This window comes from Coffea arabica, chromosome 2c (assembly GCF_036785885.1).
Source record: "Coffea arabica cultivar ET-39 chromosome 2c, Coffea Arabica ET-39 HiFi, whole genome shotgun sequence".
NCBI lineage: Eukaryota > Viridiplantae > Streptophyta > Magnoliopsida > Gentianales > Rubiaceae > Coffea > Coffea arabica.
Window position 1 is genome coordinate 424,913 of NC_092312.1, and position 24,427 is coordinate 449,339.

The window sequence follows — 24,427 nt, forward strand, 5'->3', positions numbered from 1 at the left end:
TGAGTTCAGTTAGTAATCCGTTTACGTACGGTGGGTGGGTAAGCTGGAGGGGACCCCGGTGGTAAGAATAGGCTAATTCCTGTTCCTTGAATAGGCCAAATGGGAGTCTCAAAGCTAAGAACTACCTGTTTCAGGCGTTAGATCGTTCCATTTTGGAGACTATCGTCAACAAAGACACGTCAAAGAGTATTTAGGACTCTATGAAGCAGAAATATCAAGGAACAACGCGAGTAAAGCGTGCTCATCTACAGGCATTGCGAAAGGAGTATGAAATTGCTCACATGAAGGAAGGAGAATCTGTGAATGAGTACATTGCTCGTGTTCTTGTCATCACCAACAAGATGAAAGCCAATGGTGAAGAATTGAAAGATGTTGCTGTTGTGGAAAAGATTCTGAGGTCAATGACACCTAAGTTCAATTATGTCGTCTGTTCAATAGAAGAATCTAATGATACAAGAATTTTGTCAATTGATGAGCTGCAAAGCAGTTTGCTCGTGCACGAACAACGCATGAGTAACACTATACATGAAGAACGTGCACTGAAGGTGACCCATGGAAACCAATATGCAGGACAAGGAAGAGGACGTGGGAACATGGAGTGCAAAGACAAACAGGAAAGAGTATTGCAGAGAAAAGAAAGAAGGTGGAAGGAATTCTCTGTCTATTGAATGAGAAATATTTAGGCTATATATAGCCGTACAAAACAAACAGAAAATACAATAAATAAGGAGTCTCCTGCTAACTAACTCCTAAACCGAAAGACCTATTCTAAAGCAAAGAATCCCAAATGGAATGGGATTTTATTTGACTAAATCTAACAATTCCTCTCTTAAACTAAATGCTGAAAGAATTTAGTTTATACTGCTCTCTGCACAAACTCCAAGCATAGTACGCAGCTTCAGAAAAGCATCCAACTTAAGAGGCTTTGTCATCACATCAGCTATCTGTTCCAAAGTATTGCAATGAACTAATTCTATCATACCTATCTGTGCAAGTTCTCGAAGGAAATGGAAACGAACATCTATATGCTTGCTACGACCATGCATAACTGGGTTTCTTGAGAGCTCGATTGCAGAGCTATTGTCACAATGGATAGTATTTTTCTCTTGTTGAGTCTGATCCAGCGTTTTGAGCACTCTTTTTAACCAAATTGCTTGACAAGCACAAGCAGTAGCAGCAATAAACTCAGCTTCGGTGGTAGACAGACTCACAATAGGTTGTTTCTTAGAAGACCATGATACAGCTCCAGAACCAAAGAGAAAAACATAGCCTGATGTACTTCTTCTATCATCCAAGTCACCCGCATAATCACTATCAGTGTATGCTATAAGATCATCATTTCCTCCCTTCTTATAGAAAATTCCATACTCAGTTGTTCCTTGCAAATATCTCAACACTCTCTTTGCTAGTTGTAAATGAAGCTGAGTAGGATTCTCCATATATCTGCTCAAAAGACTTACTGCAAACATCACATCTGGACGAGTCGCAGTCAGATACATAAGACAGCCTACCAGTTGTTTGAAGTGAGTCTTGTCCACCTTAATTCCTTCTTCATCCTTGCAAAGCTTGAAACCAGGAACCATGGGAGTTTGAACAGATTTGCTTTGATTCATTTCAAAACGTTGCAACACCTCCTGAGCATACTTTCTTTGACCGATAAAAATTCCACCTGATTTCTGCAAGACTTCGAGACCCAAAAAATATTTCATTTTACCAAGATCAGTCATATCAAACTCATTCTTCATCGAGTTCTTAAACTCAGTGAACATCAACTCATCATTTCCTGTGAAAAGAAGATCGTCAACATATATACTTACAATAAGCATGCTGCCTCCATGTTTCGTTTAACAAAAAGGGTATGCTCATAATCACATTTTTGAAAACCTTCCTTCATGAAGTATGTTTCAATACGGTTGTACCAAGCACGCGGAGCCTGTTTAAGCCCATACAGAGCTTTCTTCAGCTTGTACACCTTTTCCTTCTTTCCCTCTTGAATGTAACCACACGGCTGCTCAACAAAAACATCTTCAACTAGTTCTCCATGTAAAAAAGCAGACTTCACATCTAATTGATGGATAGCCCACCCTTTTTGTGCTGCTAGAGCGATCACCAAACGAACAGTCTCCATACGGGCCACTGGAGCAAACACTTCTGTGTAATCTACACCATATCGCTGTGCATATCCTTTTACAACCAGCCTCGTCTTCAGGATGAAAGAAGCAGCCGTAGCATGAAAGAAAAAAGAAGTAGGGAGCGGGTGCTGGATTCATTTTGATCAGTCCGGATGGGCACGAGCTCACCTATGCACTCCGTTTTGAGTTCAAAGCCTCAAACAACGAAGCGGAGTATGAAGCGCTCATTGCCGGACTGAAATTGGCCTTGAAAATGGGGGTAACCAAGTTACGGGCTTACAGTGACTCTCAGCTCGTAGTAAATCAAGTAATGGGGGGCTACGCAGCAAAAGACCTCATGATGAAAAGGTACCTCCAAAAAGTTCAAGATTTGATGGCTGAGTTTGAAGAATTTACCATAGACCGCATTCCCCGATCTCAGAATAAAAGGGCAGACGCCCTGAGCAAGCTAGCCTCCTCTGCCTACGCACACTTGACAAGGAAAGTTTTGGTGAAAGTTCTGGCAGGGCGGAGTATTATTGATGAACATCATGTTAACATAATTTCATAAGAAGAAAAGAACTGGATGAACCTCTTTATTGAGTATCTCAGTTCGGGTAAGTTGCCTGAGGCAAGGAAAATGAAAATCAAAGCTCCTATGTACGTGCTGAAAAATGGTGTTTTGTACAAGAAATCTTATCTCATGCCTTGGCTAAGGTGTGTTGGGCTGAGGCTGGCAGAATACGTGTTGAAAGAAATTCACTTCGGCTCCTGCGGAGACCATGTTGGAGCACGCATGTTAGCAAAGAAGGCTATTCGGCTTGGGTATTACAGGCCGACCATGTACAGAGATGCGTATGAGCTGGTGTTAAAATGTGAAAAGTGCCAAGTGCATGCACCCATCAAGCATGTGCCGCAAATGGAGCTGATTACTATTCAAAGTGTCGGGTCGGGTCTCAGGTTCAAAAGCAGAAGACTGGTCGTAGGGACAAAGCTTCTACTTAAACATCAAGTCGGTCTTGATATGAAGGGGATATATCTATGCTCAGGTGATCCATCAAATCGGCCAGTGTTTTCCCTTTTACTTCCTTTCGGGGTACGTATTGTATAGAAAAAAAGTACCAACGTCCACTTTCCTACTCACCCTTTGGTCTGGACAACATGTACTTAATTATTTCTGAACTAGAGACCAAGTAAACGTAAAGGCTGTGAAGGGAATGGATAGGCATAGGTCAGATTAGATGTCTTGGCTACATATGGGAAAGGAACTGGGTATGGGTGCTATTGCTGAGTCTGATATACTGGTGCTCTTTGGCTTGGTTGGATTGATTGAGGCTTACTGCTTGAAATGGGACGAGGCCTTCTTCTAGCCTGTCTATCGTGATTGACCTACTGCACCTCTCCTTCTCTCTTATTCCCATAAGTGGACTTCTTGGAGGCTTCTGTCGAGCTATCAGCAATTTGACTGCTCTTCACACCTTGCTCAATCTTCTCTTCTCTCCGATCATCACAAGGGCAGCAAAATGTGTGGAAAGATTGCCAACCATGCGATCGTAGAAAGGAGAAGGGAGAGTAGTGAGAAAGGTGGCCACCATCTCTTTTTCAGTCAAGGGAGGCAGGACTTGGGCAGCCATTTCTATCCATCCTTGGGCATCTTCTTTTAAAATCTCCGTGCTCTTCTTCTCCATGCTTTGAAGCCCCATGCCATCAGGAGCCGTATCAAGATTGTACTTGTACTGCTTGAGGTGAGGAAAGCATCAGCAAGATGCTTCCATTTGCGGACATGAGAGCGGTCCTGCTCCATCTACCATTTGGACGCAACGCCCGTGAGGCTGTCTTTTATAATAGATACTTCAGCGGGTCCATCCTTGCAATCAGCATGGTCGTATAGTTCAACATGTAGTGGTATAGGCCTTTCGAGGCCCATGTAAGAGCTAAACAGGTATTTTCTAGAACCTTATACCTTGCCTCATAATCAGTGAACTTCTTGTTGAGATAGTATATGGCTCTTTCTTTCCTACCCGTTTCATCGTGCTGACCAAGGGCACAACTCATGGATGCTTCCTTCACTGACAGATACATCAGGAGAGGTCGACCAGGCGTTAGCGGATGGGAGGATTGACAGTTATGCTCAAGTCTTTCATTAAGATGTACCGCTAGGGAACTCTTTACCTTTTGATATAAGAGAAGACGCTTTCGGGCTAACTAAGGCCGAGGTGTCTCGCGGAATCTTCAATAAGGCGATAGAAGGCATTTTCCTAGAATCTTGTTAGAACAAAGCCTTCAGTGAAGGTTTGAAGACGCTCACCCGAAACTCGGTGAGCTAACCATAAGCGGGTTAAATTTAGGGTAATACCTAGTGGAGGACCGAACCCTTTCTTTATATAAAGTAAAGGATTGCTTTGTTGGATGACTTGTGGTTAGGAGTGAAAAGCTTATCGAACTCTCCTAATTAGGACTAGCGCAAGAGTTATAATAAGTGGGGATAGAGCACTGAATAGAGAAGGGTTCCTAACCGGGTACCACCTCTAATCAAACTCCGAATACCCCTTTCAGTGTCGCGAGGGAAACCTCCTTTATATTGCTTCTCCTTATAGTAGCCCAAATAGGCCTTACCTTAACCGATATTCTATGAAGCAAGCATCATTTACAAGCTGCACAATCTACTCGATCATTCCCGGTTACCCACGACAAGCGCTGTCAGGCCCACCTTCTTAGCTACCTTAGCCCAGTTCTTTATCCTTAAAGTGGAACCCCGGAAAGTTTATCCGCCAATGGAATCAGTAGCTACCAATAACTGTTCTTTCTCCTTCCTACTACCAGAAAGTGATTAAAGGCCTTCATAAGCTTCTCTTTGAAGAGAAGTCTTTGCCTTAGAGTCTCGATATGAGAAAGAAGAGGAAGAATCATAAATAAAAGGGGGATGATCCCCTCCGGCCTGCCCTGCCGGTTGATTCAGTTGAAAAAGCCTTTCATTTGCAAGATGAAGCACCAGACCTATATATAGCTGCTTTTAGGCCCCACGCAAAAGTAATTAATCTCCTGCCGCGGAAGAATAAGAAGAATCTCTTGCATTGGACGAAGTGGATACAGATGGGTGCACTGACATGGGAAAAGGTCTGTCAGCTTAAGTCAAGAAGGCTTTGTTCCTCCCTTCTTCCTTTCCTTGGGCTATAAATTGGTTGTGCTAAAAGAAATCCCCCTACTCGCCGAAGGAAGAGGCATCTCATGCCATGGTTCTTGTTCAAGAATAAGCAGTTATTTCATCTGCTGGTATAGAATAGGTTGTTAGTGGGATTTTCGAGTGCTATTATCGTATAATAAAAGAAAGCAAAGGAACGCACGGCTTTGCCGGTGAGCTTATAAAAATCTCCCCTTGAAGACGCGAACGGCTTAGCATCTTAATTTCATACTCTCTTTACGAACGGTGTTAGCTCCGAAATCAGATCCTCTTCCGACTTCGACTTCCGGGATTTATCCTTGTGAGCTTTCAACTGAAAGACAGGAAAGCCCTTAGAATAAGGTAAGCGACTTGCCTTACCTATACCAGTATCAAGAATCGGAATTCATCTCGGAAGGATGGAAATCTTATCCGTTTTGGTCTAATGTGGAAGTGTTACGATTTAGTCTAAGAAATGGGCTTGGACTATCGTCCTGAAGTGTTGCCTTCCTTTGAGCCCCTTTTAGGGGGTTATCTTCTTGACGGGTATACTGGCACAGACTTCTTAGTCTCTTTACAGGGTTTGGATGACCCTGTGAGGGAGGGGTCGTTGTCTAAAAAGCAACGTACTCTAGATCGGCCATCTACATAAGGTAAGGTAGCGTATAGCTTAGCTAATAGCTTCGCTACCTCACTCACGAGCTCTTTCTCAGCCCAAGGTGCTGGGTATTTATCCTAACGAGTGCATTCAGTTTCATGTCCCATTGAAAGGACAATCGGCGAGATTGAAGTTCCTTTCTTTTTTCTAGGCTAAACCTTCCCTAAGCCTAATCCCTAATCAAGCAAAGTTTTTGTCAGGAAAGTGTTCGAGGCGGATTCCATAGCAACAGAGTCGTGAAAAGAGCTAAAAGCAGCCTTTCTAAATAAATAGTAAAACACGCATGGATGCTAGGAATGAAGCCTGCCAATGTCCCTTACAAGAATATCATTAGTAGAAGAGGATACCCACATCTACGGCCATTAGTTCGATTCCCGGTTATCTTTCTTCTAGCTTTTAGTTCTTCCTTTAAATAAAGATGTCCTACGTCCCCCTGTTAGTTTTGGTCCTGCCCCGTACTCATCAATCGCTTTGTCGGAACTCTTCCCTTACTTCATCTCGCTTCGATAGTATGGCATTCTTTAGTAACAAGCTGTAGTAACAAGAGTCACAAGGCTTGTTCAAAGAAAAACCACGTCCAGCGTGAAGAAAAAGATTAGAATATAGTGCAATCAAAGCATGTTTATCATGGCACAAACCCTCTTCTAAAGAAAGAGAGGGAAGGCCATGAAAGTCTTGCATCTCACATCACGTGGAAAGAAAGGATGCTGACAAAGCTTGCTGCAAAGGAGGCTGCTGTTGAAGCGCTCATCTTCTCGTACATTGAAGTAACCAATTCAGGTACTTCACGCAGCTGGTCAATGTTGGCTCGTTCTGCCTCCGGTCTATGGTCCATCGATCGAAGGGATATGAGTTCAGTTAGTAATCCGTTTACGTACGGTGGGTGGGTAAGCTGGAGGGGACCCCGGTGGTAAGAATAGGCTAATTCCTGTTCCTTGAATAGGCCAAATGGGAGTCTCAAAGCTAAGAACTACCTGTTTCAGGCGTTAGATCGTTCCATTTTGGAGACTATCGTCAACAAAGACACGTCAAAGAGTATTTAGGACTCTATGAAGCAGAAATATCAAGGAACAACGCGAGTAAAGCGTGCTCATCTACAGGCATTGCGAAAGGAGTATGAAATTGCTCACATGAAGGAAGGAGAATCTGTGAATGAGTACATTGCTCGTGTTCTTGTCATCACCAACAAGATGAAAGCCAATGGTGAAGAATTGAAAGATGTTGCTGTTGTGGAAAAGATTCTGAGGTCAATGACACCTAAGTTCAATTATGTCGTCTGTTCAATAGAAGAATCTAATGATACAAGAATTTTGTCAATTGATGAGCTGCAAAGCAGTTTGCTCGTGCACGAACAACGCATGAGTAACACTATACATGAAGAACGTGCACTGAAGGTGACCCATGGAAACCAATATGCAGGACAAGGAAGAGGACGTGGGAACATGGAGTGCAAAGACAAACAGGAAAGAGTATTGCAGAGGAAAGAAAGAAGGTGGAAGGAATTCTCTGTCTATTGAATGAGAAATATTTAGGCTATATATAGCCGTACAAAACAAACAGAAAATACAATAAATAAGGAGTCTCCTGCTAACTAACTCCTAAACCGAAAGACCTATTCTAAAGCAAAGAATCCCAAATGGAATGGGATTTTATTTGACTAAATCTAACAATTCCTCTCTTAAACTAAATGCTGAAAGAATTTAGTTTATACTGCTCTCTGCACAAACTCCAAGCATAGTACGCAGCTTCAGAAAAGCATCCAACTTAAGAGGCTTTGTCATCACATCAGCTATCTGTTCCAAAGTATTGCAATGAACTAATTCTATCATACCTATCTGTGCAAGTTCTCGAAGGAAATGGAAACGAACATCTATATGCTTGCTACGACCATGCATAACTGGGTTTCTTGAGAGCTCGATTGCAGAGCTATTGTCACAATGGATAGTATTTTTCTCTTGTTGAGTCTGATCCAGCGTTTTGAGCACTCTTTTTAACCAAATTGCTTGACAAGCACAAGCAGTAGCAGCAATAAACTCAGCTTCGGTGGTAGACAGACTCACAATAGGTTGTTTCTTAGAAGACCATGATACAGCTCCAGAACCAAAGAGAAAAACATAGCCTGATGTACTTCTTCTATCATCCAAGTCACCCGCATAATCACTATCAGTGTATGCTATAAGATCATCATTTCCTCCCTTCTTATAGAAAATTCCATACTCAGTTGTTCCTTGCAAATATCTCAACACTCTCTTTGCTAGTTGTAAATGAAGCTGAGTAGGATTCTCCATATATCTGCTCAAAAGACTTACTGCAAACATCACATCTGGACGAGTCGCAGTCAGATACATAAGACAGCCTACCAGTTGTTTGAAGTGAGTCTTGTCCACCTTAATTCCTTCTTCATCCTTGCAAAGCTTGAAACCAGGAACCATGGGAGTTTGAACAGATTTGCTTTGATTCATTTCAAAACGTTGCAACACCTCCTGAGCATACTTTCTTTGACCGATAAAAATTCCACCTGATTTCTGCAAGACTTCGAGACCCAAAAAATATTTCATTTTACCAAGATCAGTCATATCAAACTCATTCTTCATCGAGTTCTTAAACTCAGTGAACATCAACTCATCATTTCCTGTGAAAAGAAGATCGTCAACATATATACTTACAATAAGCATGCTGCCTCCATGTTTCGTTTAACAAAAAGGGTATGCTCATAATCACATTTTTGAAAACCTTCCTTCATGAAGTATGTTTCAATACGGTTGTACCAAGCACGCGGAGCCTGTTTAAGCCCATACAGAGCTTTCTTCAGCTTGTACACCTTTTCCTTCTTTCCCTCTTGAATGTAACCACACGGCTGCTCAACAAAAACATCTTCAACTAGTTCTCCATGTAAAAAAGCAGACTTCACATCTAATTGATGGATAGCCCACCCTTTTTGTGCTGCTAGAGCGATCACCAAACGAACAGTCTCCATACGGGCCACTGGAGCAAACACTTCTGTGTAATCTATACCATATTGCTGTGCATATCCTTTTACAACCAGCCTCGTGTATCATTAGATTCTTCAATTGAACAGACGACATAATTGAACTTAGGTGTCATTGACCTCAGAATCTTTTCCACAACAGCAACATCTTTCAATTCTTCACCATTGGCTTTCATCTTGTTGGTGATGACAAGAACACGAGCAATGTACTCATTCACAGATTCTCCTTCCTTCATGTGAGCAATTTCATACTCCTTTCGCAATGCCTGTAGATGAGCACGCTTTACTCGCGTTGTTCCTTGATATTTCTGCTTCATAGAGTCCCAAATACTCTTTGACGTATCTTTGTTGACGATAGTCTCCAAAATGGAACGATCTAACGCCTGAAACAGGTAGTTCTTAGCTTTGAGATCCTTCAACGTCTGCTATTCACAAATTTTCTTTTGTGCCTCAGTTAAAGTTACACCCTTTGCTGCTGCAAAAACTCCATTTTCTACCACAATCCAGTACTCCTTTGATCGAAGAAAATTTTCCATGAGCATTGCCCAATGATCGTAGTAACCATCGAACCTCGGTACTGCTGGTTGAATAAAGGCACTCTCTGTTGCCATTTTCGTTGCCTACACTCCCTTAGAAGACTGCTGCTTCTACGTACCGAGCCTCTTGCGAGGCTCTGATACCAGATGTAAGGTTAACAGGAAAGAGTATTGCAGAGGAAAGAAAGAAGGTGGAAGGAATTCTCTGTCTATTGAATGAGAAATATTTAGGCTATATATAGCCGTACAAAACAAACAGAAAATACAATAAATAAGGAGTCTCCTGCTAACTAACTCCTAAACCGAAAGACCTATTCTAAAGCAAAGAATCCCAAATGGAATGGGATTTTATTTGACTAAATCTAACAATCATAACATCTGAGAATGGAAAGGACTGGAGTAGTATTGGACTTCTTGTACTCCACTTGCTAAAATTAGGAGAATTCGGCAGTTATGAGCGCAAAGTACTGAAAATAGGTTGATAGGGAAAGTACTAAAAAAATTAGCGAGGGGAAATATAATATTCCCTCAGTCTCACTTTGTTAGTTCTGTTTTTTTTTTTTTTTTATACACAGTTTAAAAAAAAATATAGTTAACTTTGTTGAAAAAGTAAATTTAGATTGCTATTTTTCTAAAATACCCTCACATTAAATATAATACAACTTTATGAGAATTTGAATTGATAGTAAAAAAAGAATCAACTTTCATTAAATGTGATAGATTTATAGTAACAACTATTTACATTGAATAAGAGTATTTTAAAAAAATTAAATTACAACTACATTCTTCAATTGAAAAATAGATTACAATTTGAGACAGATGAAAAAGAAATACAGGACTCTCAAAGTGGGACGGAAGGAGTAATTAATTTAGGTTGACAGGGAAATGATGAGTAATTACTGCATACAAGTACAGAAACTTGGGCTGAGATTGGAGGAAGCCATCCCAAAGAGCCTAGGTCTAGACAAGGAGTGCATCAAGAAGGTGTTGTGGTACAATCCTTATCTAGACCTACGCCCTCTGCGACGACCCCAACGGACAACCCCAACACCTTCTTGATGCACTCCTTGTCTAGACCCAGACCCAGGCTCTTTGCTGCGATGGCTTCCTCCAATCTCAACCCAAGTTCCCGTACTTGTACGCAGTAATTACTCACCATTTCCCTATCAGCCCAAATTAATTATTATATTTCCCCCTCACTAATTTTTTAGTACTTTGCTAAATTTGGGTTCTGAAAACAGATTTAGTACTCAACTCGCAGCCTTGCATGAACAAATAAACGAATGTGGTATGAGTAGCATCAGGGACTGGCTTACACCCTAACTAAAGCCTTTGCGGAACTAATCTTTTCTAACAGCATATGCAGAAAAAGGAGAAATTCAAATTACAGGAGAAGAACAAGAAGATGGAGCTGCATCCCTCACACGTTAGAAAGGAGGAAATACTCGATACTGCCGACATGATACAACAATCCCACCCCACGAGAGTAATCCATTTTTGAACTCAGTCCAATAAATGCTCCTTTCTGGCCAACCCATCCCAAAGTTCAAAGCCCATTCTGGCAGATCTGAGCTCTTGTAGTAAAAAATTAGGATAGCAGGCCCCTTCCTGAGACTCTAAGCTGACTCTACGCTTCAACCATAGCTGCAGCACTAGGCTTTATTGACTTTTCTCCTTTTACCTCCATTCTTTATCTTCCGGTTCTTCATTTTGTCACGAGACCAACTCCGTTTGGCCTTGCGGACTTTACCGTGGTCTCCATCCGCATCATGCAGCTTTGTTACACAGTTCTGTGATACAAGCTGACGAGCCATCTTCGCAAGGCAAGGCCCTGAGACCGCCCTTGGGGGAATGCACCTTCAAAGGGGAAAAAATAATTTGACAATTGCATAAAGATGTAAAACGAACACAATCACGCATCTAATAAAAGTCCCGGATGTTTGTTACTCCTCTAGGCAGTAATATTACAGCAATAAGATGAACATCCACGTAGCTCATTTTATTTGTTTATCGTAGCATACCAAATAAGACAGTGCTAATCAGTAATTGTACCCCGTCTATCTAATTTCTCACGGTGCATGTATATCCCAACTTCTCTTCAACCTCCCCACCTCCAGTTTATGGTTTTTTTTTTTTTTTTTTTTTTTGGGGGAAGAGTCTTCAAATTTTTATATGCTATATGAAGTACCAATTCCATGAATGGACAAATCGACATCATAACTGAACGATTTCTTGCTGAAATGACTATATCCACTTTAAATAAACATTGTTGTGTGAGAGTGGGAGGGAGGGAGAGAGAGAGAGAGAGAGACTGGGGGAGCCTTTTTTTTTGTTTTGGTTTTTTAATATTTTTTTGGGGGGGGGGGGGGAGTGGAGGAGAGTTTGGGAATTAGAGATGTAGCTGCAGTCTCACCTTTGAGAAAACCTGTGTCGAACAATTGATGTCTTCTCATGCCACAGGATAGGAGGAGGCTGGATATCATGCTCGCTCACAGACTGATTCAAGTATAACTCTCGTGTTAAGCAAGACAAAATCTTAAGAAACAGCATATAATTAAAGATGAAGATACAAAATTTATAGTAGTAAAAGAATGTTATCTTCCGATGGTATGCAATCGGCTTGAAGCGCTTTCCATAGAAAGAGAAGTAATACCTTTGATAGTTTGTTATTTCGTGTCAGAAATTCTCATATATGACAACAATTAACTGAAGTCTGCCATAGCCAATTCAACACTCACTGGTGGTTTTCTCTCTTGAATCATGAATTTTTGTACAGATTCATGAAAGCAGTCTTATAGGGAAGAACTCACCAAGCAATAAAAATTTACCGTACAGAACTACCTTCTTTATCTGATTAAGTCATTCACATGCACAGGCAAACCAGTAGGGTCACAAACAAATGATAACACAATTTTGATAGTTGAACCTGTAAGCTATGCTAGAGAATGAAATAAAAGCTTTTATTGTTTCATTATAATGCAGGTTCAACAGTATGAAGTAAGATTTAGATTTGGCAACTACTAAGCAAGTAAAATGTAAAGCACACAGGCTTACTGCCATAAAAGCGCGTTTCATACCTTCCCAAGCCTTATTACTCCTTTAGGGATTTTTGCTATGTGAGGATGAAATGATGGGGGTTTGTAGAAGACAGACCTGGGAAAAGGGAAAAAGGTGCCCAACATGAGATATCTACATAGTAATGCTGATTGCTGAACTCTACTTTTCTGATTACCATATTCAAAAGTTTACATACACGACTTCATTATTTGTTATCAGCTCCGTGTTGTCAAGTGGTGAATAGATGGCTATAGGTTGTATAGGCGTATCAGAGATGTACAGGTATCCATTCATTCCGTCACTGCACAAAAATATCAGTTACAAAAGTGAAATGAAGTATCTTTATGATTGTGGGCATTCATATGCAGAACATGAATGATCTGCAGATATTGTCCCAGGATAGAAGATAAGAATTTAAATGATAAAACAACATGTGCATGATTTATAAAAAAATCTAGACATTTTAAACCCTTGGGAAAGTTTGACAAAACATTTATGTTGTCATCCGCCTGGCTTCCAGAATCCAGAAAATATTTCAGACAAGATAAAGGTGCCAATTGACAAGAAAGCAAGTACATAGCAAAATATTGATGTGAAAACATTAGAAAAGTGTTAAAAATTAAAAGAATTGGGGAAGATGTTCATAATCAAGTTACTAGCACTAGGTGCATATCAAATTTAAAATTTCTGAACTGGTTAAATGGCTTCTGATGAAGCAATAGAACATGTCGGCCTATCAACCCAGAATATATACTTGCAATGCCATATGGAGTATTTAATCCTGTGCCTTGCTTTCTAAGATTCTTCCAGTATCAGCATCATCCACAGAAAATCTGGTGCCACAGGGAAAAGTCATAGTGCTGAAGCATAAAGCTATTAAGGGTAATCTAACTACATTTGAGGCAGTCCCTAATCTAAGGATCACATCCTCCGTCCCACATTGAAAAAGAGAAACACGCACACACAAAATAATTGTAGCTATTGGTTTCATCAGTAAGCTGTTCGCTGATGATTTTTTACCTGAATTCGGGGTTAATTTTTCTTTTCACTTTAGCCTTGGGCAATTTTGGGTTATATTTGTTGCGCTTGCAGAAGGAAAAGATCTTAGCAGCCAAAGGATGCGATGTGTGAACAAATAGTAGATCAAGACCCAAACTGTTTCTTCGTTTTTCTTCATCCTAGATCAGAAAAATATTATTCAGCATTTTTAGAGAACATACAGGTAAGTGAGAATGCTCAAACATATTGATATGCAGAATAACACAGAAAAAATTACATCACATAACAATGCAATCACCGCTTTGTATGGGTGAAAATGTTTTAATCAACAATAATGCTGCCTTTCTGTCAACGCAACTTCGTACTGGTTACAACACTACTTGTGTACAGTCTATACAGATCAGAACTTACTGTCAAAGTATGTTCAGCTTTTTCAATCTCTGCGAGAAGGCGTAACTCGTTGATGAATGGTAATTTACACACCGCCTGCCAAATCATGAGGACAACTAAGTAAAATCAAGCTGCCCTACAAAATTGTTCAATTAGAGAAGGTCTGTGTACAGCTGTTCATAAGGTTTATTCAGGCGCATTTTACACATTCAACTGCACAGGTCTCAGTCCCATAAAAATCAGCTATTCTGAAACTGTAAATTCAATTTTAGGGTCTCATGCAATGCTATCTTCTCTTTCTTTCCCTTTACTTTGCTCCCACTTAGAGGTGAGATGAAGGCAAAATGACATTCAGGATTAACATCACCTTTTAGATCCTAGATCAGAAAATGCAGATGCTGTGTTGTGTACGTGTCTGTGCATTTTTAAATGCTCAGAAGTATTCACAATCAAGTCAACTGACAAATCCTAATGGATGGGCTAGTAAGAAGCAAACTAGAATCCAAAGGTTAAATAATGATAACTCAAACACAGTTTTGACTATTATAAGCAGATAACAACTCGCACCACAATTTACAGGTATCAAATTAAGCGCACGACCAGAATACATCAAGTACAGTTCTATACATGACAATGAAATATGCTCCTTATTAACCCGAACATGAACCTAAGGATAGCATACAATTCATAGTATAGCAACATATCAGCAAATATTTTATGCAAAGGCACAGAAAGATGAAAGACCTACATTAAGCCATTGATCAATTCCAAAATAACACCTGTTCAGCATGAAAGTAAAATAGCTAAGAAATTTTCATAATTCAGAAGTAAAGCAATTTACTAAACCATACCTGCCAAGCATGTCTTTTTCCGTTAATGTCAAGTTCAAAATCTGCGAGACATAACCTCCAATCAGTTTAGCACAAGGAACAGTAATCATGCGAAAAAGATTTATGGTACAATCACCGTACCTCTTGGGTAGAAGTCCAAAATAGGAGATGATGGATCTGTCATTAACTTTCTGTAAAAGAATGGGAGTGCCTGCGCACTAAATGTTCAAGAAGTCAAATGCTAAATCTGAAAGGTTATTAGTCCATGTATAGACGAGACAATAAGTTAGGTTCTAAACCTTGCAGCAGGGAGAACTGCCATTAACTGATCAAAAGGCTTGAACGGTTTACCAAGATTGAACTTTATTTCGAGCTGGTGAAGACCATGGAAATCTGATGCAAATGGAGCATAGTGATAAGGATAAAACCTGCAAATTGGAACTAAATTATGTTTCTAAGTTACACAAAATTTTCAGAAAAATACACCTTCTAAAATACAATTCAGCGCAACAAAGTTTGTCAGAACAATGTAAGAACATCATATATTGAAAATAAAGATCATAAACTATGCCTCAAATTCAGTTTCTGCAATCAGGGTTCTCTGGATCCTATTTTGTATGAATTGCTTTAATATTATTATGTTCTTTAATGACTCAGCTACTAGTCAAATTCAGTACAAACCATTGCCAAGAGCAAACTCCTTGGTAGTAATAATGCATGACCCAAGAAATTCCTTCGACATATTTGAAGACCTACATCAAATAGAGCTCAATAAGAAACATTTGAAAGAGCAAAGAAATAAAATAGAAAGATTAACTAGAGGTCCAAAACTAACTAGGATTACTGTGACACGAGCTTGAGGTAAATAAAGATAAATCTATAGTGAAAATATAAATCAAGAGAGAGACAATATCCCTCACCATGTTATAGCTGATTGCAAAGAGAAAAAGAAATAGAGGTGTAGAAAACAAGAAGAATTCACATACAAAGTCAATTAGAAAAAGAAAACGCATGCAAGTGAGAGTCATCAAGAGAACCTAAGAAATAGAATCAACAACAAATAGCATAAAACGTGCAATTAAGGGGCAGAGCAAAGTTTGAAAGCCATAGACCTAATGGTATTGGCACGGCAGCAATATCTCCTTACCGCATGCCTTTGTATTTTTCCATACTCTTCATCATTTTGAACCTCAAATTTTTCAATATAATATCTTTCCTTCCATCCCTCTTCTCCTAATTTGACCTGCAAAACAAATATCCATTAGGAGTTTTGCAGAGAAAAACAGTTGAGACTTGGTCTACATAATTACAGCCAAATATAAGATGGGAAGAAAGAAACACATGGAATAGAGGAGCAACCTTGTCAACTGCAAATCTGGTTTCGGTACAAAAATGGTCTGTTGTACTCTGAACTTCCATGGCTCTAGACTGATGAAGAAACCAGCATAAGAGGGTACAATTACGATCAAACAACGCAAAGACTAGTAAATTTCAGTCGAAACTTCAAACTGAATTGTGATACTCACTTTAACTGAACAACGTTTCAAGTTTATATCCCATGCTTTTTGTGCCTGGCAAAAGAAAATTACAACATGATTATATGTAGATCACACAATAGACAATACAAAGCAAGTAGAATATTCATGTGCAAGCCCATGAAACAGCAAATAGATATGATTTTCACCTTTAACCAACATTAAAATGAATTCAAGTCACAATAGAGAAAAATAAAAGTCACCTGATACTATCCAGCATGAAATATTAACCAACCAAAAGGAACATGTTCTAAAACTTAAGAAGCCTGATAAAACTGAGTAACCAATGTTACCTGTGCACGTTTCCTGAATATGGCATTCTCATGTGCTCCAACTGCTTTTACAAAATGCTCCACCCGCTCCAAATCAACCTATGCAATCCAATATACAGGATACTGAAGCAAAGAGCAAAGGTCTTGAAAAACGATGATAGCAAAATATATTGGGAGTGCAGAGTTGCAGCTGCGGCTAGCATAATGAGTAGAGATTGCACTTGAAGTGAAGGAGCTAAAAAGGGGGGAAGACTAGAGGGCTTCATAAAATCAAATCAGTAAAATTTGACAACAAAGAATAAGAATAGCTTGACAGAATCAATCTTTATGAGAGCTGAAAAATGCTAGTCACGTATCACAGTAGTCAATGCATAGGTATGAGACAAGTCAATTCAAACAGCAAGCAAAGGACCAAGTATATAAAACGAAAATGAAATTACTGTTTGACTAGCAGAGAGCAAGAAACCAATAAAGAGAGGAATAAAACGGTAAGAAATTCCAGATCAAAAACTTTAAGATCTTTCTGAAATAAAAGCACAAAAAAAAATTTTGCATTTATCAAAGGAGGGCAGAGTTTAACAGGAGATGAAAAATAATGCATGGAAAAGTGTTTTGTATTTTAAATGCCAGGAATACGATCCTCATTCATTTCTCAGTACATAAAAGATAGAAAACAAAATCAACTGCAGTTTTGTTGAAACTGTCAATGAACAAAGGAAGTTGAAATATAGCTTTTGATCCAGCTGCAAGAATTATGCACTTGAACTCTGAACAGGTTGAGCCCAGAAGGCAGGAAAACCTTGTTCCTCTCAATCTCATGCAAACATGAGCTGTCAAGGTTAAGCATAATAATAAATTGGCTTGAAAACTAACATATCCAATGGTTAACTAAACCATTAGGCATCATGAATAAAATTGACTGAAGCTCCTATAAATGAATGAAATGCGGCAGAATAAACTTTTAAGACTACCTCACAAGAATTAGTAAGACAACCACCCATTTGAGTGAACTCTTTCTTGTACACCAACATGAGCAAATCAATTGCCCCCTAAAAGAAATAGAACACGCCATGGATTAGTGATACTTCAAAAGAAAAGGGACTGAATATTTAGCATGCCCGATTAATCTTAAATTGAAAAACATTGTGAACCCGTTGCCTCAAAATTTTTGTTTCACACACAACCCAATATTGCAATTTGCCACGTGGACTGAATGCATATACCAACCTCTGATATTTCCAGTGATGGCACATGTGGTAAAAAATCATTACCAACAAACAGACACATGAATACAAAATCATCTATGAGTCGGTCCAGGTCAACTTTCACTGTTGCATCCGGTATTTGCAACTCATGTGCTAAGTAGTCCCTGAGTACCCAAATGTGGAGAAACTGGAAAAGAAGAACCAGTAGTTACAAAATCATTTGATACATTATCCCTGATCACTACTATGTTCAAAGATAGAAACACAACAATCAGGTTACAGATTTCAATTTTGCACCATTTCATCTGCCAGTGAACCAACAGCAAAAAAATAGATGCTTTGTCAAGAAGAAATGGATGAAGATACATGGATAGAACAAGGAAACAAAGTGCTGAAAGTTCCAAATTATCAGAAACAAATTTGTTGGGTGGAAGATGTTAATGTATGATCAACTTGGACATCTTACATCAGATTCACAAAGATTCTAACACTCTTGAAGAGAGACCCATACTATGTGATTGCAAAAATAAATATCCAACAAGGAGAAGGAAATAATTAGTGAATGTGTTCAATCAATATGCATCTATTGGCATAATTATCAGTAGTGAGAGTCAAGTGAAGCATAGCCCCAGCCAAAGCAAAAAATGCATAGAGAAATCGTACACCCAACATAGAGCTGACAATGATAAAAATATAGTAAAGAATGGCATGACATTACACACATACACTACTACGTAAGTGACTTGTCAAAGGCAACAACTTATTCTAACAACTTACTGTAACAAGTGCCATCCTAAAGTTGAGAAGAAATTGCAAAACCAGTTGAAAAAAAAAATCATGCATTAATTTAACAACCAAGGTTGTAAGATCGAATCAATGATGCTTTTTAAAGAAATATCCTTGCATCAACTGCAGATCTTATCTTTTTACTCCTAAATTTCTTAGTATGGCAATTCAATCAAAGAGCATATAAACCATTAAGTGTGTAAAAGAAGGAACCTAACCTAGAACAAAAACATTACATGCTGCACAGTGCAAGAATTTGCACTAACTTTTCTCTAATCCAACAATTACCTTAGTTTCATACAGGAACCGTGAAATAAAGTGTAATTGCAATGAAGGATTTCAGTAATTCCTTTAAATGATAATCAACCTACAAGTGCCAGGTCTCTTACAACCATAATTGATGAAATTCTTCATTGCCAGAGCCTCTTTTAGTTTGTATAAGACGGTACAATTACTAGCATCATGAAAATAGTATCAGTACCTTAATAAAGTTTTTGCTGATCACTTCACTCAAGATAACGTTGCTAAACTCATGCACCAAATATAAAACCAAATTCTACAGAGGCCATCAACCAAAATCATGTCATGACAGTGAATGGGTAATATTACTGTTACCTGAAATCTTTGTCTTGATATAAAGGCTTCAAAATCCCTAAGATATCCTTCCCCTTGCATTGGCTTCACCATTTCTTGTCTTTGGTTTTTGTCCTTAGGCAGAGCTTTGCGGACATCCTACACCGTGCATAAAAATAATGAACTCATTATAACTTCCAGACAACTATAAACCAGCAGCCAAGACTTAATTAAAGAAGAGGGATCAAATACAATCCCCTAAACTTATACCTCTCTCAAAATAGAAAAATGGATTTCATGTGCAGCCAATGCAAGCATTATCAGGTCTGCATCCTAAAGAAATTAGAAGAAAAGTAGGCACATTTAGATCAAGTCACCTCCAATAAATCCATCACAATGCATACAGGTTTCTGGAAGGTTTTCATAGCAAAATTTAGAGTGCTTACCAACTTTTGTCTAATTTTTTTTTCATCGATAGGCAAAAGACAGGAAAGTACATAAACCTAACATCAAAAACAGAGAAGAAAAAAAAATCTAAGGAGAAGATTTTTACCAATCCATACAAACAATGTCGTGTATTTGGATCAAATCCTGGCAAATTTCTTTGCAAACGGATGTAAGACATAATCTTGTGTTCCCCTTCACCAGGCACACTAGCATCAGACAGAATAACCTAAAAAAGATCAGCATAGTCATATGGTATTACATTTGTGGAGGGGGAGGGATGTGTATGTGTGCGTGAGAGAGAGAGAGAGAGAGAGAGAGAGAGTCTGTGTGTTTTTAGACCCGTCCAAAAGGAACAACAAATCAAAGTCCTAGAAATTGAACCGAAAAATGCCTTGATTCCTCGCCAACCGGAGACGGAGTTCATCTTCAAGTGTACATAATATCGAAGTGCAGATGACAAGAGTTGCATGAATTCAGTTCCAGGAGTAATTATATTAGAATCCAGCTTTTTATTTCCAAAATCCTCTCCTTCTGGCACATGGACCCCTTTCAATGTCTCTGTTTTAGATGCCTGATCATAATCAAATTCCAGCCTATTAGTTATGTTGGAAACAGAATAAAAGTACAGGGGCAAAACAAAAGACGAAATGGTGGAATGATAACATCTGCAGAAGCCCCGCTACCCCAAAAAAAAAAAATACAGACTTCATCTGCCGCATCTTTAGCAGCTCTGAACCGTCTTGCCCGCTGTTGATTCATCTTGGCACGCGGTGCCACACCATCTGAGAGATTAACGTTGGGAATGTTTGAGTGAGACTAACAATCCAAGTGGCGTCCTAATGAAGCACTTAGAAAAGAGTTGTAAACTCAAACTCCACCTAGTAGTAAACGAAACAGTAAATGCAGACAAAAGAAAGAAATATAAAGCTGCAGATGTTGATTTCAGCATAAGTTAGCAATAGACGGGAATGGACGTACCGATTGCCATGTAAAAAAGTTTGCGCGGCCTAATCATGGAGAATAATCTGTCAATGTACTTGAATACCGCCTTAAATACTTGGTCATAAGTCTCCGGAGCAGGCTGTGAAGGAAGTTCACGAATACCGCATCATTTATTACGAAACAAAGCCGTTCAACAAAAAAACTAGAGAAGCAGTTCATTTGTAAGAAAAATATCGAGCAGTAATTTTGTCTGGTCTTTATGATACCAATCCATCGGGATGAAAGCAGGGATGGATGATTCCATTCATGTCCAGATAGAGGTTATCGAACTCGAGGCCATTAGGGTTTGGAGCGGTGGTATCAATTGGAACGTCGACAACTGAGCGCGGGTATCGTTCTGCTAGCCACCGATAGAATGCCGGTATTCCCATAGTCTACTTCACTATTATATGCTCCCAACCTCACTTAGTCCTCCCGAACCGACTTGACTTGCCGTCTGCTGACTGCTGAAAAAAAAGGCGGAGGAGAGTAGGCAACGTAACTGCAGGGGGATTTTACTTCTTTTTTTTTTTCTTTTAAATTTCCGGGATTTAGGGTTTTAAAGATTCCCAGAAAGTTTCCGGGGTTGGTTTTCGTCCCTGCTCCTTCTCTGATAGATGACGAGCCCGGGGGCTGAACTTGTCCTGCGTTAACGGTCCTATCAAAACGTAGATTAATTTTAGGGATAATTTCAGACACCTCCCCTGAGGTTTCTGACATTTACACCCACCTCCCCTGTAGTTTGAACAATTACATTGACCTCCCCTGAGGTTACTAATCCTTTACAAATTCAGTCCAAATGATTAAAATATTGTTTTAGAGAGTGAAATTAGAATTTTGTACCTGATTTGCCATTTGTGCTACATGTCCAATGAATGACAAAGTATTACAAATTAATTAATAATTAATAAACTTTAAGGAGCGTAGTTTATAGACAAATACGTATTACTTATTTAAAGTACCAGCTCTTTACGGATATTTTACTTTCAAACATTTACTTTATTACAAATATTTATTCTCAAATATAGATTTGTATTTACTCTCAAATATTTAATTTTCGTTAAATAAAAAACCTACCAGTTTTTCTTCCTTAGAAATATTAATATAACACTTTTTCAATTTTAGTTATAAATATTTATGTATTTAGCATAAATTAAATGATTCGGGATAAAATACTCATAAAAAGCTAATACTTTACTCATGTAATGGATGAAAACTATAAACAATTAATACTTTATGGGCCATTTCTTTTTTAAAAAAATATTTAATTTATATCAAATAGATAACCTACTGATTTTCTTTTTGCGAGAATAATTACTGTAACACGTTTTAATTTTTAATTACAAACGTTAATATATTTATCATAAATTAAATATTTAAAAATAAAATATCTGTAAAGAGCGGGTACTTTAAATAAATTATATGTATTTTTGCCTATAAACTATACTCTTTAAAGTAAGGAGTATAGTTTATTGATTTTACGTAATTTAACTATGAAAATAAAAAAATATATAATATACTTAATTTTATTATTAAATAAAAAATATATATATATATATATACTCAAACTCGCGAGCTAACGAGCTTAATATTCTGAGCTCGAGTTTGATGAGCTTGACTCAAGCCGCTCGCGAGCGGCTCGATTCATTTGCAGCCTTAACCACAGGACTCGGATCCTTGCGGGCACTGGACACCAGTTCCTAAGAAGGCTTGCTGAGATCAACCGAATTGCCCATGAGAGACAAACAATTTAGTGGGAGACAAGAGTTAAATCCCCGACCTCTCACCCCATCAGGAGAGATGGTAGCCACTGAGCTTTGTATTTTTCTATGGTTAGATGTGAGCTTTTTCAGAGTTTGATTGTCCGGTGCATACACTTCCCAGCGAAAAAATTAAATTGAGATGAGTATAATGATAATGATATATACACTAATAATAATAATAATATATATATTATTAATATATAAAAAATTAATCGATATATTATATATTGTTCGATCTGTTAATTGAGATTCCAGAAGTCGACGGCCAAAATTACCATTATTTGCACCTTAGTGTCACATACCATTCAACCACAAGATTCTGGAAAAAAAAGCCTCGATTTGTAAATCTTACGAGTGGAATAATTGTTTAGCATAGAATTACTGCTATTACCGCTACTTTCATCACATTATATATTATTCCACAACTAATTTCTCTACATTGAATAAAATTTACATATGGTATAAATAATGGTTATGAATTGGCATATTACATTTGGAAGAAAAGCAATTTTATCGGATAGTAAGCAGGTCAAAACTGCCTTAATGGTATTAATAGGCAATATGATTCCAAAAGGTATCGGGCACAGCACGTACGTCACATGGCATGTCACGTCATGAATCATTCTATCATCACAATGAGCGGTGATTTTTGATTGATTTTAACTCGTTACTTTCATAGTTTAAGTTAGTAGTATTTTATGTTGGATTTCCCAAATTTAAAGGCCTCAAATCAACAGTGTCTCCTATAAAAAATGTACAAGTTTCTTGCGAAGTCTGCCAGACGTGGATGATTCTTACAGGATGCACGCATCCTTGTTGTTAGGGGTGGATTGTCCGTTTAGAGTGCATGGACTTTGGGCCGCCGGGGAAATAAAAAACTCATCGGCTAAATCCTTTGATACCAATGCATTGATTTATATACATTTTTTCTGGAAAAACTTCAAAACATTTTTTTTTTTTTTTAAAACTATCTTCTTTCTCACTAACGCGTTTTCAACAGTGATATTACAATAAAATTTTTCGCAACGTTATAGTATTTTTAGGAAAATAACCTTATAGTACTCTTTCGAACGTGATATAGGCGAAATAAAAAATCATTGAAGAACATCTTTAGATGATGATAGTATGAAGTTTTTTTGAAATAACTAGTGGTATCCAAACGAAGAATCCTTTGCTAGATGCTACGGTTCTAATATTCCAGTAGCCAAAAATATTCCCAGAATGCAGCATCAACAATGGTTTAGACCCGATTAACATAGGATTTTGCGCCAACAATTACGAACTTGGATATGTGAATGACATATATTCTTCTCATCATAAGATGCAACCGCAGATAAAAGCATTCCAGTTGAGCCTGAACAAGGCAAGGATTTGACAAATATTCTTTGAGGCACAAACAGTTTTAACGAGATACAACACAAGGGAGAAACATACTAAAAACGAACACTCTGGCTTGCAAAGTCAAAATCACTAGACTCATTAGCAGCTTTAAATTCGAAGATAGCGGTACCTACCCGCAGCGAACAAATACTTAGGTATTACATGATAAACTCGTTTAAGCGGTGCCTTAAACTCAGTTGATGTGAAGTTTTAGTTAGCTAATGAATATGAGTTTGATCAGCAAGTTTTTTTTTAACATTCATTAACTCGTCAAATTCAAATAAGTGTAGGTCTTGTTAAAGTAAAAAGCCTGGTTGATCCGGTGATTTCTCACGTTGTGATATATATAAATGACAATGTATACACTATAACCGTTGCACCTATGACATACGTGTAAAAGTTGAATTTTAAATTCAAATTTTATATGATTGTTATTCATCTAACGCTGATTGTATGCACATTGTCAATATAGGAAAGATTAACCCTTTATATATATATGCGTGTGTGCGTATGCAAGATCCCAACATTCTTAATAAAAATAAAAAAAAAAGGTGACAAACCATTTCCTCATACAAAGGTCACGTATTCAAATCTCGTTATCAATACAAGAATTGTATTATCGAATTATCCATAAGAACTTCTACAAGTCAGTAAGTGGCTTATAATTTTAGAGATATGCTCTAACTCGTGGAAATAACCAAGTCTGATGAAAAATCTTTGTATGAACTTATTAAGTAACAAAATAAAGTAATAAT

The 24,427-nt window shown here is 38.3% G+C and overlaps 4 protein-coding genes across 7 annotated transcripts; 2 read left to right on the plus strand and 2 right to left on the minus strand.

The window, feature by feature from the left end:
* Nucleotides 1–200: 200 nt before the first annotated feature.
* LOC140036057 (uncharacterized) lies at nucleotides 201–668 on the plus strand. The gene has a single exon (XM_072077331.1). It carries the CDS (start codon nucleotides 201–203, stop codon nucleotides 666–668), a length of 468 nt encoding a protein of 155 aa, XP_071933432.1.
* A 6,310-nt stretch (nucleotides 669–6,978) lies between these two features.
* On the plus strand, nucleotides 6,979–7,446 carry LOC113728235 (uncharacterized). The gene has a single exon (XM_027252799.1). The coding sequence runs from the start codon at nucleotides 6,979–6,981 to the stop codon at nucleotides 7,444–7,446; it is 468 nt and encodes a 155-aa protein (XP_027108600.1).
* A 1,519-nt stretch (nucleotides 7,447–8,965) lies between these two features.
* On the minus strand, nucleotides 8,966–9,529 carry LOC140036058 (uncharacterized). The gene is made up of 2 exons (XM_072077333.1): nucleotides 9,383–9,529; nucleotides 8,966–9,301 (listed from the first exon to the last, which is right to left on the minus strand). The coding sequence occupies exons 1-2, from the start codon at nucleotides 9,527–9,529 to the stop codon at nucleotides 8,966–8,968; spliced, it is 483 nt and encodes a 160-aa protein (XP_071933434.1).
* Nucleotides 9,530–10,696: 1,167 nt separating this feature from the next.
* LOC113724796 (5'-3' exoribonuclease 4) lies at nucleotides 10,697–21,162 on the minus strand. 4 transcript variants are annotated; one of them, XM_027247682.2, is made up of 23 exons: nucleotides 20,757–21,162; nucleotides 20,527–20,629; nucleotides 20,254–20,330; nucleotides 19,940–20,119; nucleotides 19,655–19,774; nucleotides 19,372–19,434; nucleotides 19,144–19,260; nucleotides 17,765–17,929; nucleotides 17,509–17,586; nucleotides 16,559–16,636; nucleotides 16,257–16,301; nucleotides 16,090–16,158; nucleotides 15,878–15,973; nucleotides 15,412–15,482; nucleotides 15,030–15,158; nucleotides 14,872–14,948; nucleotides 14,752–14,792; nucleotides 13,922–13,996; nucleotides 13,532–13,689; nucleotides 12,708–12,812; nucleotides 12,532–12,607; nucleotides 11,868–11,950; nucleotides 10,697–11,311 (listed from the first exon to the last, which is right to left on the minus strand). In XM_027247682.2, the coding sequence occupies exons 1-23, from the start codon at nucleotides 20,919–20,921 to the stop codon at nucleotides 11,107–11,109; spliced, it is 2,376 nt and encodes a 791-aa protein (XP_027103483.1). In that variant the 5' UTR covers nucleotides 20,922–21,162; the 3' UTR covers nucleotides 10,697–11,106. The 4 variants fall into 4 exon arrangements, 3 of the variants coding, with proteins under 3 accessions (XP_027103483.1, XP_027103484.1, XP_071929233.1); XM_027247683.2 differs by having other exon boundaries at nucleotides 15,030–15,123; nucleotides 15,843–15,973; XM_072073132.1 differs by lacking the exons at nucleotides 20,254–20,330; nucleotides 20,757–21,162.
* Between the last annotated feature and the right edge of the window lie 3,265 nt (nucleotides 21,163–24,427).